The 14,993-nt window shown below is 48.0% G+C and overlaps 8 protein-coding genes across 8 annotated transcripts; 4 read left to right on the top strand and 4 right to left on the bottom strand.

Moving 5' to 3' along the window:
- Nucleotides 1-1,004: 1,004 nt before the first annotated feature.
- On the bottom strand, nt 1,005-1,459 carry CCR75_004597 (uncharacterized protein; the record flags this gene model as incomplete). Its single annotated transcript, XM_067962683.1, is given in 2 exon segments — nt 1,005-1,375; nt 1,387-1,459. The coding sequence occupies 2 exon segments, from the start codon at nt 1,457-1,459 to the stop codon at nt 1,005-1,007; spliced, it is 444 nt and encodes a 147-aa protein (XP_067818202.1).
- A 1,934-nt stretch (nt 1,460-3,393) lies between these two features.
- Nucleotides 3,394-3,713, top strand: CCR75_004596 (uncharacterized protein; the record flags this gene model as incomplete). Its single annotated transcript, XM_067962682.1, has 2 exons — nt 3,394-3,429; nt 3,525-3,713. The coding sequence occupies 2 exons, from the start codon at nt 3,394-3,396 to the stop codon at nt 3,711-3,713; spliced, it is 225 nt and encodes a 74-aa protein (XP_067818203.1).
- A 393-nt stretch (nt 3,714-4,106) lies between these two features.
- CCR75_004595 (uncharacterized protein) lies at nt 4,107-9,161 on the top strand. The gene is made up of 3 exons (XM_067962681.1): nt 4,107-4,309; nt 4,369-4,606; nt 4,669-9,161. The coding sequence occupies exons 1-3, from the start codon at nt 4,152-4,154 to the stop codon at nt 8,152-8,154; spliced, it is 3,882 nt and encodes a 1,293-aa protein (XP_067818200.1). The 5' UTR covers nt 4,107-4,151; the 3' UTR covers nt 8,155-9,161.
- Nucleotides 8,220-9,191, bottom strand: CCR75_004594 (uncharacterized protein; the record flags this gene model as incomplete). Its single annotated transcript, XM_067962680.1, has 1 exon — nt 8,220-9,191. The coding sequence occupies one exon, from the start codon at nt 9,189-9,191 to the stop codon at nt 8,220-8,222; it is 972 nt and encodes a 323-aa protein (XP_067818201.1).
- A 170-nt stretch (nt 9,192-9,361) lies between these two features.
- On the bottom strand, nt 9,362-11,340 carry CCR75_004592 (uncharacterized protein; the record flags this gene model as incomplete). Its single annotated transcript, XM_067962678.1, has 3 exons — nt 9,362-10,736; nt 10,794-10,880; nt 10,964-11,340. The coding sequence occupies 3 exons, from the start codon at nt 11,338-11,340 to the stop codon at nt 10,406-10,408; spliced, it is 795 nt and encodes a 264-aa protein (XP_067818199.1). The 3' UTR covers nt 9,362-10,405.
- CCR75_004593 (uncharacterized protein) lies at nt 9,500-10,315 on the top strand (the record flags this gene model as incomplete). The annotated part of the gene is made up of 1 exon (XM_067962679.1): nt 9,500-10,315. One exon carries the CDS (start codon nt 9,500-9,502, stop codon nt 10,313-10,315), a length of 816 nt encoding a protein of 271 aa, XP_067818428.1.
- A 97-nt stretch (nt 11,341-11,437) lies between the features above and the next one.
- On the top strand, nt 11,438-12,469 carry CCR75_004591 (uncharacterized protein; the record flags this gene model as incomplete). The annotated part of the gene is made up of 1 exon (XM_067962677.1): nt 11,438-12,469. The coding sequence occupies one exon, from the start codon at nt 11,438-11,440 to the stop codon at nt 12,467-12,469; it is 1,032 nt and encodes a 343-aa protein (XP_067818197.1).
- CCR75_004590 (uncharacterized protein) lies at nt 12,312-14,299 on the bottom strand (the record flags this gene model as incomplete). The annotated part of the gene is made up of 5 exons (XM_067962676.1): nt 12,312-12,762; nt 12,840-12,917; nt 12,975-13,379; nt 13,445-14,166; nt 14,219-14,299. 5 exons carry the CDS (start codon nt 14,297-14,299, stop codon nt 12,546-12,548), a joined length of 1,503 nt encoding a protein of 500 aa, XP_067818198.1. The 3' UTR covers nt 12,312-12,545.
- Between the last annotated feature and the right edge of the window lie 694 nt (nt 14,300-14,993).

Raw genomic sequence — 14,993 nt, 5'->3', positions numbered from 1 at the left:
TGCATTGAGCTATTCACTCTTCTACCAGCTACAGCATCGCACACAGCGGCGAGTCCTTGCTAACCTGGCTTAGGATTTTCCAGACGTCTTGTGCACCTTATCACTGTTAAATAGACTGCGTCTCTCTCTTAAGACCAAATTTGGTAATATTGATGCAATAAGACGTTAGCGCTATTGATTGGTCTAAACTAATCACGCCAATCGTTATAAGACACGATTGGTCGGTGCGCAATAAGGCGCCATGCTTAGTTAGTTATTAATATAATAAGTTTAGTAGTAGATAGAAGATCGTTTCGTAGATAGCTACAACTATTAATACAGTTTTACTTTTCTCTATTCTATAGCGTTATTATAGGCTTTAAAATAATACATACCATTAGCTTCGTAGAAACCTTCCTCTGTGCCTTTGTGGACGTGAAGTTTCGAGGCACACGCTTGCAGTTGACGAAAAATACATTGAAGTTTAAATTCTTTAATGCACCCCTCCATCGTAAAATTCTTGCCCTCTTAAACAACTCCATTTCGTATAACCCAGAAGGTCGTGATGGATCGAACATAATACTCACCAAATATGCTTCCATTGACGGACGCGCTGCCAAATTATCTCCGAACGCGTTCTGCAAACCTCCGTGTAATTAGTGGAGTCAGCGATGGGGGCCTCCGTGCCATACAAAAGCTGCTGCAGGCTGTCTTGTGTCACCATATGACCTATCCAGAAGGTAATGATTGTCTTCTAGCACCCTTGGGCAACCAAACACTTCCAAAATATGTGATCCAGAGTCTCTTTCTGCCCGCTATAGACCGGCAATTTTCGACAGCAGTTATTGATTTCCCGTCCAGGGCTGTAAGAATTGAGCTGATGAGCACCATTCGATAGTTTACCTACACCTGGTATTCGGTGATTGCATTGCGGTGAATTCACAACTCCTTCGTTGTGTGTTCTAGAGCCGCAAAGTTGCTTTCATTTCGTTCCGCTGATTGGTGCAATTACTCCATTGAGCCCCTTACCAAGTACCCTTTTGGCTTGCTTGTAAGGTTGTCGTTTTATATGCCAAAGCACGTGACAATTCGAAGTAGTTAATGGAACCACCCACGGGAAACCGTGTTCTGCTATGTGTGCCTCTACGACAAGTACATGGTCCCGTTAAATTGATACAGGTCCGCCACATCAGTCGGCATCCTACGAGAAAGGATGCCTTTTCATCAACCCTCCAGTGGAATCCGTCCGGCTCTTGTCTTAGAACGATCACCTCCTGACGCATTGGCAGAGCGGCTGTGCCATGAACTGTACTGTCTTCCACCAGGTTCCACCGATACGGGACTGAGAGATCCGGCGGATTCCATAGCGTTACGGAGCTCTGCACCGCGCGTTTCTCTGCAACGTACTACCGAATACAATCGTTAACGCCCACCGCATTAGTTTGCGATCCGTATGATGCGAAGCCGCCCCCGGAGACATCGGGACGCAAAAAGTGAATGTGGTAGGACCCGTCCTTTTAATTTTTCTTGTCGGCCAGAGCACACTGCCGAATTCTGTTATATTTCGCGGTGTCATTTACTTTCCAGTTCTGTCCCGGATCCAGGGGTTGTCTGCCCACTGATATGTAGGCCAAAACCGTCTGTCCATAATATCTCTGGCAATGGCTCTCGCAAAAAATTGTTAGCCGATCTCCATCTCTCCGATCTATCGTCTGCGATATGACAAGTATCATATTTCTGTTATGTCTATCCATCAGTTCCGTTAGATCTGCTATTTTGGTCGAAGCCATCCACCTAACTCGGCTCGGTACGATGTCCAGGGCTGGTGTCCAATTTGTCTGGTATGAACCGGTTCTTGCGGTGTTATGAATCGACTTTCGAAATACTCAGTATTTCCAATCCGTCCCGTACACGTCTGCCCGTGGTGTTAGCCACAAAGTGCGTGTTTGATGCGGTGTGCTTTTGCTGCCACTGGGATGGAGATTAATCCTACGCCTCTTGCCTCTTTACGTGTGGACAGAAGTCCAGGATTGACCTTGTTCCGGCTTGTTTCCGTCGATAGTGAGTGCCTCCATAGGAATTAATTTTGTAAATTGCGAATCTCTTTAATTGCCCAGTCGGGCTTGTCAGGGACTGCTGCTGTGAAGAGTATGCAAGGTAGCATAATTACGTTTAGAATCTGTGTCCGGAGAGCGACACTGGTAGCCACGCGGGTTGCTGTAGCAAGCCGCCGCTTCACCGTGCGTAGCCGGACGGCCCAATTTGCATCTTTTAGCTTCCCAATTCCAACTTGGTATCCTAGGTATCGAGTCGTGTCACCTGATTGTAGCACAGATAGACCTTCATAGCCGGCTAGTGATACCACCTTGTTAAAAAAATGACTCTTTGCTGGCTGAACCGTGAGCCCGGAATACTTCCCAAATGCGGCTACAATATGTAGCACTCGTGGAAGCTATCGGACTTCCTACGAAAACCGTCGAATCATCAACATACGCTAAGTAATTTGCCGCTCGTTAGGACCTCCTGGTACTTGTATTCCCTGGAGTTCGGGATCCTGCATAATCGCCAGAGCCAAGTCCTCCGCCGCCAATATAATCAACAGCGGCGCAAGCGGGCAATCCTGTCGAATTCCCGTCTTAATCTTCATCGGTTGTGATTACAAACCGTTGACGAGGAGTCGAGCCGTCGTCGTGTAATGCAATTTGCGCATCATCGATATGAAGGCTTGGGAGAATCCAAATCGATCCAGAACTATAAATAAGAAATCACGAGCGACCCTGTTGTAAGCCTTGCCGAAATCCAGCCGCAAAAATATACCCGGCTGTTCATCGCAGCTACATCAGGATCATCGCGTGCAGTGGCCAAGATGGCCAATCATCATCATCACTGTTTTCATCATTTGGCGGCCATGGACAATTCCCTGTTGTGTATCACCGATCGGTTTATTCATCGTGCGTTGGAGTCGTGTTGCCAGGACTTTAGCGAATAGTTTGTAACCTGTTTGAAGTAAAGATACGGCCGGTAGTCCATAGCATCAGCGTAATCTCCCTTCTTTCTAAGAGGGATAATGAGCCCATCCAGAACGACGTAGGTGAGTCCTTGCCGTCCGGTAGTTCAGTTCCAATTGCAACGATAGCCGTGGCCAATAAAAGAGGGAGACCCGGTGTTTTTCCACCTACACCCACTGCGAGTGAAGCGGATATCGACTTATCTGGGGAAAATGAAGATTTCTGCCACTCACAGGGGCCTCAGGTTCCTGAGTCAATGCTACGACTTCACAAGAAAACCCACCGACAATCCCACCAAAGCCTCAATTAATGGCGCTTAAATAGAAGAAGCGTAACACGATCATGCGGAGTATTGAGCGAGTTAAGGGATGCAACGGAGCGTGTACTTTAAAAAGGTTGCATATCGATGCCGTGGACATTTGCCACTTTAACACAAGATAGGGTTACAACTTGTTCAAACACCAGATACTGGAAATTGTATAGCCATGTCATTGTTCGAAGCGATCGCCAATAACGAGCTGGGTGATTGGGAGGAAGTTATGCTTACGGCCACATCGAGCTTTAAAGCGGGGGATTAAATACACGGGACAGATGTTTATGGTGGAACAATTCATTAACGAGACCCATGTGACCACGTTAGTGAATGTAAATCGAGGTTGGATGGGGAACGGAGAGCAGCGACTCTACGAAACAATTCAAATGGGACTTGGAAGAATATGCGGCTAGCCCCACTGACCGGACTACACCCGTGGAGCGATACAACTGGGGAGGTAGTGAAAGTTTGGCAATGGCGTGCAATTTCTAGCGCCCGCCCACACCACCTTCACTATAATCAGTGTAGGTTGAGTAGTATTGTCATCAGCACTAACAAAAAAGGTGCCCCGTTACATTGATGCTGCCTATTAATGCATGGCTCGTATATTCTGAGCCATAAAATCCAAGGTGTGATAAATTCATTATCCCCACCATTCCTATTTTACTTCCAGTAAATCATCCACAGCTTGAGGTTTAACAACTTGTTAATAGAGCAATTCTCGATTGACTCTCTATTAGAACATTGTTAGACTGTGATATGAAAATTTGGAATTTTACTCCAGTATCTGCAATTGAGTGCAAATGAAAGACATTTACGTGTCGTCAATCTAACGAATCCACGGATCAATAATGCGAGTTTTTCGCTTCGCCATCGACCGTGGTGGGACCTTTACCGATGTATACGCCGAGATGGATGTGTTAAACGCCCAAGGGGACATTGTGGACGTCATTCCCAACGTGATCAAGCTCCTGTCGGAAGATCCGGCCAACTATCCGGACGCGCCACGGTACGTACGTCCTGATTCAAAGCGCATAGCCCTCTAAACACAATTGTCGCTGTCAATAGAGAGGGCATTCGTCGTGTATTAGAAGCCATGACGGGAGCTTCACACCCACGAAAAAAGCCCGTCGACACGTCCATGATCCAAAGCATTCGAATGGGTACAACAGTCGCAACGAATGCCTTGCTCGAACGCAAGGGAGAGCGTACAGTACTGGTCACTACCAAAGGATTTCGCGATCTTCTCTACATTGGCAATCAATCGCGTCCTAAGATCTTTGACCTAGAGATTCACATGCCTGATGTCAGTGAAGTACCCATTTGCGTTGTATGGCGTATTTTGTGAACTAACGTGAGTCTCTACAGACACTCTACGAATCGGTCGTTGAGGTAGAAGAGCGTCTTCAAGTGGTGAATAATGAAACCAATCGACTGCCAACCGATACAAAAGGTGTCAGTGGGGACTATATACGTATTCTCCAAGAGCTCGACGTTCAAGACGTGACAAGAAAGCTTCAAGCTGCGCGAAATGATGGGTTTAAAAGTGTAGCCATTGTATTGCTCCATTCGTATACTTTTCCACGACATGAAGAACTTGTTCGGGATATAGCTACCAAATTGGGATTTACTCAAATCTCTTTATCATCAGAAGTCATGCCAATGATCAAAGCAGTGCCTCGTGGCTTTACCACGTGTGCCGATGCGTATCTAACGCCGGTGATTAAGAAATACGTAGCATCGTTCTGTGCTGGCTTTGGCGACGGATTAGACAAAGTGAAGATCAGTTTTATGCAGAGTGATGGAGGATTGGCACGAATGAAGCACTTTTATGGCCATCGTGCGATTCTGTCGGGTCCAGCCGGTGGTGTCGTGGGCTATGCACGTACGACGCGGCCACCAGAGGCCTTGGACGTTTTCTCTGCGGTCATTGGCTTTGATATGGGCGGGACGTCCACCGACGTCTCGCGCTTTGATGGCACCTTTGAACACGTGCTCGAAAGCGTGACTGCGAACGTGACGGTACGAGCTCCACAGCTTGATATTCAAACGGTCGCTGCGGGTGGCGGTTCTCGCCTTTTCTATAAGAACGGACTCTTTCTCGTCGGACCCGAGTCCGTGCGGGCGCACCCTGGCCCCGTGTGTTATCGTAAAAATGGCTACCTTAGTGTCACCGATGCAAATTTAGTCACTGGAAGAATTTTACCCGATTTCTTTCCAAAAATCTTTGGTCTGAATGAAAACGAACCGCTGGATGTTGCTGGCTCGAAGAAAGCGTTTGAAGAGCTAACGAGTGAGATCAATACCTGCAATAAGACGCAGTATACGATGGAAGACGTGGCGTCAGGGTTCTTGCGCGTTGCGAACGAAGCCATGTGCCGTCCGATTCGGAACCTGACGCAGAATAAAGGATTCGACTTGAGTACCCACGTATTGGCTTGTTTTGGCGGCGCAGGACCGCAACACGCGTGCTCGATTGCCAAAGCTTTGGGCATGTCAAGGATTTATATACACCGGTATAGTGGCATTCTTTCGGCCTATGGCTTGAGTGTTGCCGATAGCGTCGTGGATAAGCAATCGCCATCTTCTGTCGTCTTAAATGCAGACTCTAAGCTCGCAGTCGTACGCAGTCTAATCGAGCTCGCTCAAGAAGCCACGATGGAACTCATGAATGATAATTTTCAACCGGAAGACGTGCAGGTGCAGTACTTTTTGAACTTGCGATATGATGGCACGGACAATGCCGTGATGACGCGTGGACCTGTTTGTGCCAAAGGCGAATCCGTTGCTACGAGCGTCGCCGCGCTCACTGCCTTTGATTTCGAAAACAGTTTTATCGAAACATATCAGCGCGAATTTGGATTTGTGCTACAGAACCGTGTCATTCTTGTCGATGACGTGCGTGTACGTGCGACGGTGTCTCCGGACTTGAAAGATGTAGCCCCCAAGGCTTCTGTTACGGCTGATGCAGTGGAGCCGTGTGTTCCTCATTCCATGACTCGATTTTATTCTGAACAGGACAAGGCATGGAAGCCGATTCCAGTCTATTTGCATGAGGATCTGATGGAGCGACGTGGTGCTGTGTACAGCGGACCGGCGATTATTATGCAAGGCACAGCAACGGTGATCGTCGAGTCGGAGTGGGACGCCCGAGTGATGCCGAGTGGGGACCTCTACGTCGTATCGACGCGTGACAGTGCCGACTTGGATCAGAAACTTATGGCTGTAAAAGCAACCGACTTTGTGCCCCTGGATCCGATTCAGCTGTCGGTCTTCTCGCATCGGTTTATGGGCATCGCCGAGCAAATGGGGCGCACCTTAGCCCGAACGTCCGTGTCTGTGAATATAAAGGAACGTCTCGACTTTTCGTGTGCGCTCTTTGGACCTGATGGTGGACTCGTAGCCAATGCGCCTCATTTGCCTGTGCACTTAGGGGCGATGCAGCAAGCCGTGCGTTGTCAGCTTCAGTTTTGGGGCAGTGACTTACACGATGGCGATGTACTGGTGTCGAATCACCCCCAGCTCGCAGGAGGGTCGCATTTACCCGACATCACCGTCATTACTCCCGTCTTTGATCAAACGAGCAGTCAGATTAAATTCTTTGTGGCGAGTCGTGGGCATCATGCCGATATTGGAGGAATTGCCCCTGGTTCGATGCCTCCATTGTCCAAGACCTTGTCAGAGGAAGGGGCGGCCATCGTTGCGTTTAAGCTTGTCGATGGCACCGTCGGCAAGTTTCGTGAGGAAGAAATGACAGAGATTCTACTGCAAAAGGGACGCCTGGACGATCATGGACGGCCTTGCATTGGTACGCGCAATTTGCGGGATAATCTCTCGGACTTGCGCGCTCAGATTGCCGCGAATCAACGTGGAGTCGTGCTTACGCGGGAGCTCTGTAGTGAATACTCGCTACCTGTCGTGACAGCGTATATGAATTACATCCAGCAAGCGGCTGAGATGGCGGTCCGTCAAATGCTGTGCGAGTTCTCGCTCCAGCGACAGCTGCCTCCCGTGGGTATCGTCCACGCTCATGATTTTATGGATGATGGCACGAAAATTGCGCTTCAAATCACAATTGATCGCAACACAAAGTCGGCAATCTTTGATTTTGCTGGCACGGGACCGGAAGTATTTGGAAATATCAATACGCCCCCGGCTGTGACGTATTCCGCTATTATCTACTGTCTCCGTTGTTTGCTTTCCGACGAAGACTTGCCATTGAACCAAGGGTGTTTAACTCCCATTGAAGTGCGCTTTCCAACTGAAGGAAGCATTCTTAATCCAAGTGAGAAAGCTGCTGTTGTGGGCGGCAACGTGCTCACGAGTCAGCGGATTACGGACGTTATTCTTAAAGCCTTTGGGGCCTGTGCGGCGTCGCAAGGCTGTATGAATAACCTTACATTTGGAAGTGCGACTCTAGGCGGGTACTACGAGACCATTGCGGGGGGAGCCGGTGCTGGTCCGTCGTGGCATGGCCGAAGTGGCATTCACACGCACATGACCAATACGCGGATAACCGACCCCGAGATTTTCGAGAAACGCTATCCTGTGCTACTGCGCGCCTTTCACCTCCGATCCGGATCTGGTGGGGCTGGCCAATTCCGTGGCGGCGACGGCGTTGTACGTCAGATTGAGTTTTTGGAGCGTATGACGGTGAGTATTCTATCGGAACGCCGAGCCTTTGAGCCTTACGGACTGGAGGGTGGCGCCCCAGGGGCACGCGGAATGAATCATTTGCAACGCCTCGGTGGTCGGACGGTAAATTTGGGTGGAAAAAACACGGTCGACGTGCTCCCAGGCGAAATCTTGACGCTGCAAACTCCTGGTGGTGGTGGCTTTGGGGCTACCTCGTAAGACCGACAAGATAAATACGACAGCGTCGCTGTGCTCGAATGATCTATTTTGCCGTTTTACTAGTCTTACTTTGCCAAATGATTATCTACTTTTGTGTGTGCTACCGCTTCGTTCCGCTTACGAGCCTTTGCTTCAATCATGTCAGCGTACGCGTCCAATTCAGCATTCAACTCCGCTCGTAGACTTTCGTTCCGCTTGTTAAATTCACTTGTCGGTACTTCCTTTGGACGAGGCATGCTTGGATTCTTGGCTGCCTTGGCGGCTTTTCGTCGAAGTTGCTGGTTTATTCGTCTCTTCTCTTTAAGCACCTCTTCCTCCTTTAGAAATTCGTCGACCGAGTCGGGATTCTTCCGGTATCGACACTGGTGAGCCGTGTGGCCCAAATTCCCGCAATTGGAACAAATACGAGGAATGAGGCAATTCTTCATGCGGTGACCACGTTCTCCACAATTGCCACACACTTGGTCTTCGTCCTTTGTACGATGCAAAGCCTGATTAAACTTGCGCTGCTTAAGCTCGTGCTCCCCCCAGACGTTCTCTAGCTCAGCCTCGTAGTCGATCTCGTCCATATCTTTACCAATGACGTGGCCCTCGGCTCGACGTCCAAGTTGCCAGTGGCTCTCCGAATTTTCTCGTCGACGATACGTATTGCGCTTAAATGTGCCAAATTTTTGGCTGATATTTGTCCTTTTAAGGCAGCGACTCCGATCCATTAGTTCCGCGGCTTTGTCTTTCGTGGCGTCGTCCAAATCAAAGTGTTGCAAATCAAGCATCAAGCGCTCTAGTGGACTCATTTCATTCTCACTTGGCTTAACCGTCTCGCCTTCTTGCTCGTTTTTACGAAGACTTTCGCAGTCTTTCACGACTTGGTTCCGTGAGCTGCTATCGATTGTTGCTAACGCTCGGAGTTGATTTAAATGTAAGCAAAAAGTGTTGACATTGCTGCATAGTTTGCGAGATGCAAGTGCTACGCCATTCGAGGTGGGAGATACCCGAAGTAGCCGAATCTGCGTGGCTAGGAGCGACTGCAAGAGCATATCACTTAAACTAATTTGAATCGACTTATTGGTCAAATGTACCTTTCTCCAGGTTGGTTTTACTGGTTGAAATACCAGTAGATCATCGCCCAATTATATAAAGTTTTGTTTAGTCGGATAAACTAAAAGCTACGGAACCAAGTGACGCTGCGTGTGCAGCTCTTGGCGTGGTCTTTTTTTCTCCTTGTGCCGCTTCATTGCCTGTTTCAAGCATCATCCGCTCGGGCCATTAAGAAGTGCTGGTTCGTCTGGGCTCTTGTTGTTAAAAGCTCGGGTTTTGGTACCTCCTGAAGGGCTCGTCGTCTACCATGCTGTCGGCTCGCCCTATGCCCGCCGACGTGGAGATTCGCGATGTATGGGCAACGAATTTGGACGAAACGATGAAAACTATACGTGGCGTAGTGACTAAGGGTTGCTACGTAGCCATGGACACCGAGTATCCAGGAGTTGTGGCGCGCCCGATCGGCTCGTTCACGACTTCGACGGACTACCAGTACCAAACGCTGCGCTGCAACGTCGATCTGTTGCGTATCATCCAGCTTGGTGTCGCATTTTTTAATGAAGACGGCTCGTACATGGAAGGCGTTCCAGTGTGGCAATTCAACTTCAAATTTAGCCTTAGTGAAGACATGTACGCACAAGATTCGATTGAGATCCTAAAGCAAGCTGGAATTGACTTTGCGCAGCACGAGGAAAAGGGAATTGAGGTTGCTAGATTTGGCGAGCTGTTAGTCCCATCAGGACTCGTACTCGGTGACCACGTCAAGTGGGTATCGTTTCACGGCTCCTCGGACTTTGGCTACTTGCTGAAAGTGCTAACATGCGCCCCGCTACCAGCCGAAGAGGAGACGTTCTTTGACCTGTTAAATACGTACTTTCCAGCCACGTATGATCTTAAGCACGTGGGAATGGACTTTGACAAGGTCGGAGGGCTCAGTCGATTGGCGGAGGACCTTAAAGTGGAGAGAATAGGCACGATGCACCAAGCTGGGTCCGACGCCCTCCTCACAGCCGCTACTTTTTTTAAAATGGTTGAAGTCTTTTTTGACGGCAAAGTCGAGAATGCAGCAAAATACTCGGGGCAGCTCTACGGACTTGGCAATAGTATTGCGAATTTGGGGTAATCATTAATACTTGAGAAAAAAATGATACACTTTGCTAAATGTATGAATTACGTAAACCACAACATTATTGAACATTAATGCTCAGCAGTGTTAGTATTGTTGAATAAAGCGGACAACCTCTTCAATATCGGCATCCTTGACGCTGCACTTGATGAACGAGATATCGCAGGGTGCATCGACATCAAATTGAAATGGGACAGCATCGCGTCCAACAGGTACTTGAAGTCGATCTTGCTCGTCTTCGTCTCCCTCAATCTCTAACGACGAGCGCGTGGTTTTGAGTTGCGTCAACTCCTTCTCGAGCGCGTCACGAACCGCCTGCGGACTGGCTGCTGTCGTAATCTCGCTCTTGTTGCACACGATCATTATTGGAGGTGCCTGGTCGTTGATTTTTTTGTTGGCAAAGACATCGTACAGGAACCTGTGCGTACCAATAAGCAAACTCTTAATGCATTCAAATGAGTAGGCAACGACGTACTCTGCAGCTTTTCGGAACGACGGCACGTCGCTAGCGTCCACAAAGAATGCAATGCAACTTGTTATCGGATAAAATTCTGTTACTCGACTACAATATTATCAATAATGACCAGCATACATCAGTATACATAACTTTACATTTCAATGCCAATAATTATTCTTTCGGCTTACGAGCGGAGGCGTTCGTGGCCAGGGTAATCGATGACTGTAAGCTCTGCGTCAAACTTGTCGGGATTGTACTTTGGATGTACACTGAAGTTATAAGTTTTCTCCTTCATGGAGCTTACAGTTTCTACGTGTTTCCCGTCTCGCACAAAGTGAAGAAAGCTCGTTTTGCCAGCGTGGCGCGGGCCCAAGAGCAGCGCCGTTTTCTTCTTCTTGCCCGCAAAGCTCACATTAAGCCCACGCATGTGCATAATGAAATGAACAGCAAGGACGACATACGCTACAGCAATTACCGCAAAAGGCACTACCATGTAAGCTGGCGCCCCGTAGACTTGGTCCGTCAGCCAGTCCCGCATCGTCAGAATTGGGTTTGGAATTGTCATGATCAAATGTCGAAACCAATTGACACAAAAGTATTATTGTCACCGTAACATTTTAAATAACCAAGAACGAAATTCACATAAATAAAAGATATTGTCAATGCCTGCTGCTACTCCGAGACGTAGAGAGCGCGTGAGTGTCGTCTACAAATCTGTGCATCTAGTGGGAGTGATGGTCCTGACATTGGCCTCAATGGATCCATCAATTGTTGTGCGCACAGTGCGCTGGTTCCTATTTCTCTACTTCGCGCTATCGAGTCTCGACTTTGTACTAACGCGCTACCATTTGTGGAAATTTGAGCCTACGATACCTCAGCCAAAGCGCTATGCGCTTATTACGGGAGCGTCGTCCGGCATTGGGCGAGAGATGAGCTACTTACTTTCGGAACAGAAGTACTCACTAGTGTTGGCGGCGCGTTCCGGGACGGTCCTGGATCGAATGCGCGCTGAGATGGAGCTTGTGAATCGCCCCACTGAAGTGTTGGTGTGTGTATGTGATCTAGCAACGATCGAAGGAATCAACAAGCTCATAAGATATGTCAAAAACGAGGGACTGATTATTGACATTCTCATAAACAACGCAGGGGCTTCTCTATCAAAAGACTTTATGGAGCTACTGGAACAAGAGATTGACGAGCTCATGACGCTGGATATGCAAGCGCTCGTAAAACTTACTCGTTCAATTGTGCCACAAATGGTAGAACGCAGGATTGGGCGTGTTTTAAACATTAGTTCGATTGCTGGAGCCGCTGTGGTCCCGACTGCAGCGTTGTATGGAAGTAGCAAGGCATTCGTGACGAGTTTTAGTCAAGCCTTGAGCTATGAGCTCCGGTCCACGGGGGTGACAGTCACGTGTATCTGCCCTGGACCGGTTCACACTAATTTTAGCAAAGTGGCGAAAATGGACGGGGCTTTGTGTATGAAGGTCCCTGGGATGACCGTGGATGCTAAAGACACGGCCAAGGTGGCGCTAGATGCCATGTTTAATGGTGAGATTCTCGTCTATGATACGTGGTTTGCTTTCTTGGCTGCCAATTTGGTGCAAATGGTGATTCCTGGTCGTCTGGCTGCATTTATTGCGGGCGCTTGCATGAACGAGCTGAAGAATTTTTGGAACTTGTTGAAGAGATAAAGACACGACCTGAGACCGATGAATATCGGAAGCTCATCTTTGGGCTTAAATTATACACCGTTACTCATGTGGTCGATCATTGAGCGATTTCTGTGTCAACGAGATTCTTTACAGTATCAATCACTTGTAGCAAAGGAATTTTTTGTTCTTTGGCAATAGCTGTGCAATGCGCATATTCAGGGTGCACATTCACAACTTCGTCGCCCAAAAATGCTACTTTGACATCCACAGAGCGACCAAAGGCGGGAACTTGGACAACCTTGCGATGAAGGAAGGCGCGATCGATAATAATTCTACAATTAAATATATACAAAAATTAGTAACCATTAAAATGGTTTAAAATATCGCAAAGTTATTCCGTAACACCTACCGCCGGATACCAAGCGTCGAGGTCTCACGGAAAAGAGTTTCGAATATTTCTTGCTCACGTTCCATGCGGCACAAAATGCTAAATGTGGAAATGATCCAATTACGAATCTAATGAAAATAATTTTACAGCTCGTACCTAAGACACACGCCCGGCCGGTTCTTCTTCATTTGAATAGGGCGTTGCCACACGTCCAGCGCGAGGTGACTTGATAGCAGTCGTTCCGAGACGTAACCGACTATCTGTGGATTCAAATCATCCACATTGGTCTCAAGAATGACAACCTTTTCCATTTCAAACGGATACGAAGCATCCTTTCGCTTTGCTAACCTTATCGCAGGGTTGACGTAGCTTTTCGCAGTAGCCATTGGGTCAACTTTCATCCCAATTGCCACGCGTACAATATTGGCATGCTCTGGAAAGTCTTTCGTGCCAGCTCCAACTCCAGTATGGGTCGGGATGAACGGCGGTGGCTCACCAAAAGTCGACGCCAAGGCCTTTACAAGACTAATTCCTGTCGGTGTCACAAGTTCTCCCGTAGCTCTAAGGATCAAGCAACGTAAGACCTACTGTATCAACACTACAAGCTCCGAATTTTTTTTACTTACCCTTTCGGTGCGGGACATACAGGGACGCCAATCATTAAACGAAATGTAGCTGGTGGGGGCACAGGCAAGACTCCATGCATACAATTCACCGTCCCGGACGAGAAGGGAAGGAACGATGCATGTACTTGACGGACGTGTAGCAAATCTAATGCAAGGATAGAGCCAATTGTGTCCACAATACTATCAATCGCGCCGACTTCGTGAAAGTGAATCTCCTCCAACAACGTTCCGTGCGTGTGCGCCTCTGCTTGAGCCAAGAGCGTGAATACTGCCACAGATTTTTCTTTCACCCATTCCGACAAGTCACTTTCAGCAATCAATTTCTTAATATCATTCAAATTGCGCATGGGCTCTTTTTCGTTTTCGCCAATAGGATTCTCCTGCGCACGGGAGTCATGATCATGGACATGGTCATGACTGTGATCATGAGTCATCTCAATTGATGCAGCCTGAGTATTCTTAATTTCATTTTGCGTGGGCATGTTGTGATTATGACGATGATGGTGACCATGGCTGTGTCCATGACTGTGACTGTGTTCATGTCCACGGTTATTCGGCGCGGGAGCGTCCGCCCCTTTATGGCGATATATGGATTCCACATCAACCTTTGTTCCAGCAATACTCCCAGGTCCCTTCCAAACTTGGCGAATGTGAAGTTTCCATTCGCCTTCGATACCTTGCAGCGACTCAAGGCCCCTTGTAATCTCTTCTAACGGAGCTCCCTACCGATGAATGATACGTAAGAGACGGAGACGATTCAAAGATCATACGTACTGCGTCAATTAGCGCGCCTAGAAGCATGTCGCCTGCTATGCCTGCGCTGCAGTCGATAAAGGCGAGGATAGGTTCACTCATTGTCGTGTCAAGGCGAAGTATTTATAATGTCTTGTGTCTCAATCTTTCTAGCTGAAATATTCTGCTTGCAATCGACTTTAAGAGGTTTATTGTGAACTATCTGCTCATTTCTGCATTTTGTGTTCAAAAGGGACACTCTCGAGTCAAATTATTCGTCAAGCGCCCGCACTTGATTGACTGCACCAAAGAAACTGCAGGAAGAGTGACAATGAGCATGGAACGGGCAATGGAAAGTACTCTCTTGCGCATGCATAGAAGTTACTTTTACGAGGTAATAGCTAACAGTAAAAAGATTAGTTTTAATTTGGGAATGGGGTCTACCACACCCGCACCTTTCACTAGTACTGTTCAGTACTAGTTAACCTTACACTAATTACAGTGTAGGTAGGGTGCCTCGAAACTTCACGTATGCAAGAGTACCGAGGAAGGTTTCTAGGCAGCTAAGGGTATTTAGCTATTGAAAGGTAATTCAATGTGTAGGCGGGCACGTCTTAATGCCGCACGCTCTACTTAAGCACACATCCTAGCACAGCGAGAAAGCGATTTCACCGTCTACTCTCGTGTGCCCGAGGTAGTTGTGTTAGGCGCCTTAGCGACCTCATCCAACGCACTAAGTACTCTTATAAAGTGTCGTCACGCGAGCGGTAATCCGACTCCTCATGCGCACTTATCAAGTAGGAAGTAGTTTTCAGAC

Source organism: Bremia lactucae, linkage group LG6 (genome assembly GCF_004359215.1).
Source record: "Bremia lactucae strain SF5 linkage group LG6, whole genome shotgun sequence".
NCBI classification, from domain to species: Eukaryota; Oomycota; class Peronosporomycetes; order Peronosporales; family Peronosporaceae; genus Bremia; species Bremia lactucae.
Note: the sequence above shows the minus strand (reverse complement) of the source record. Positions and strands in the feature narration are given on the sequence as shown.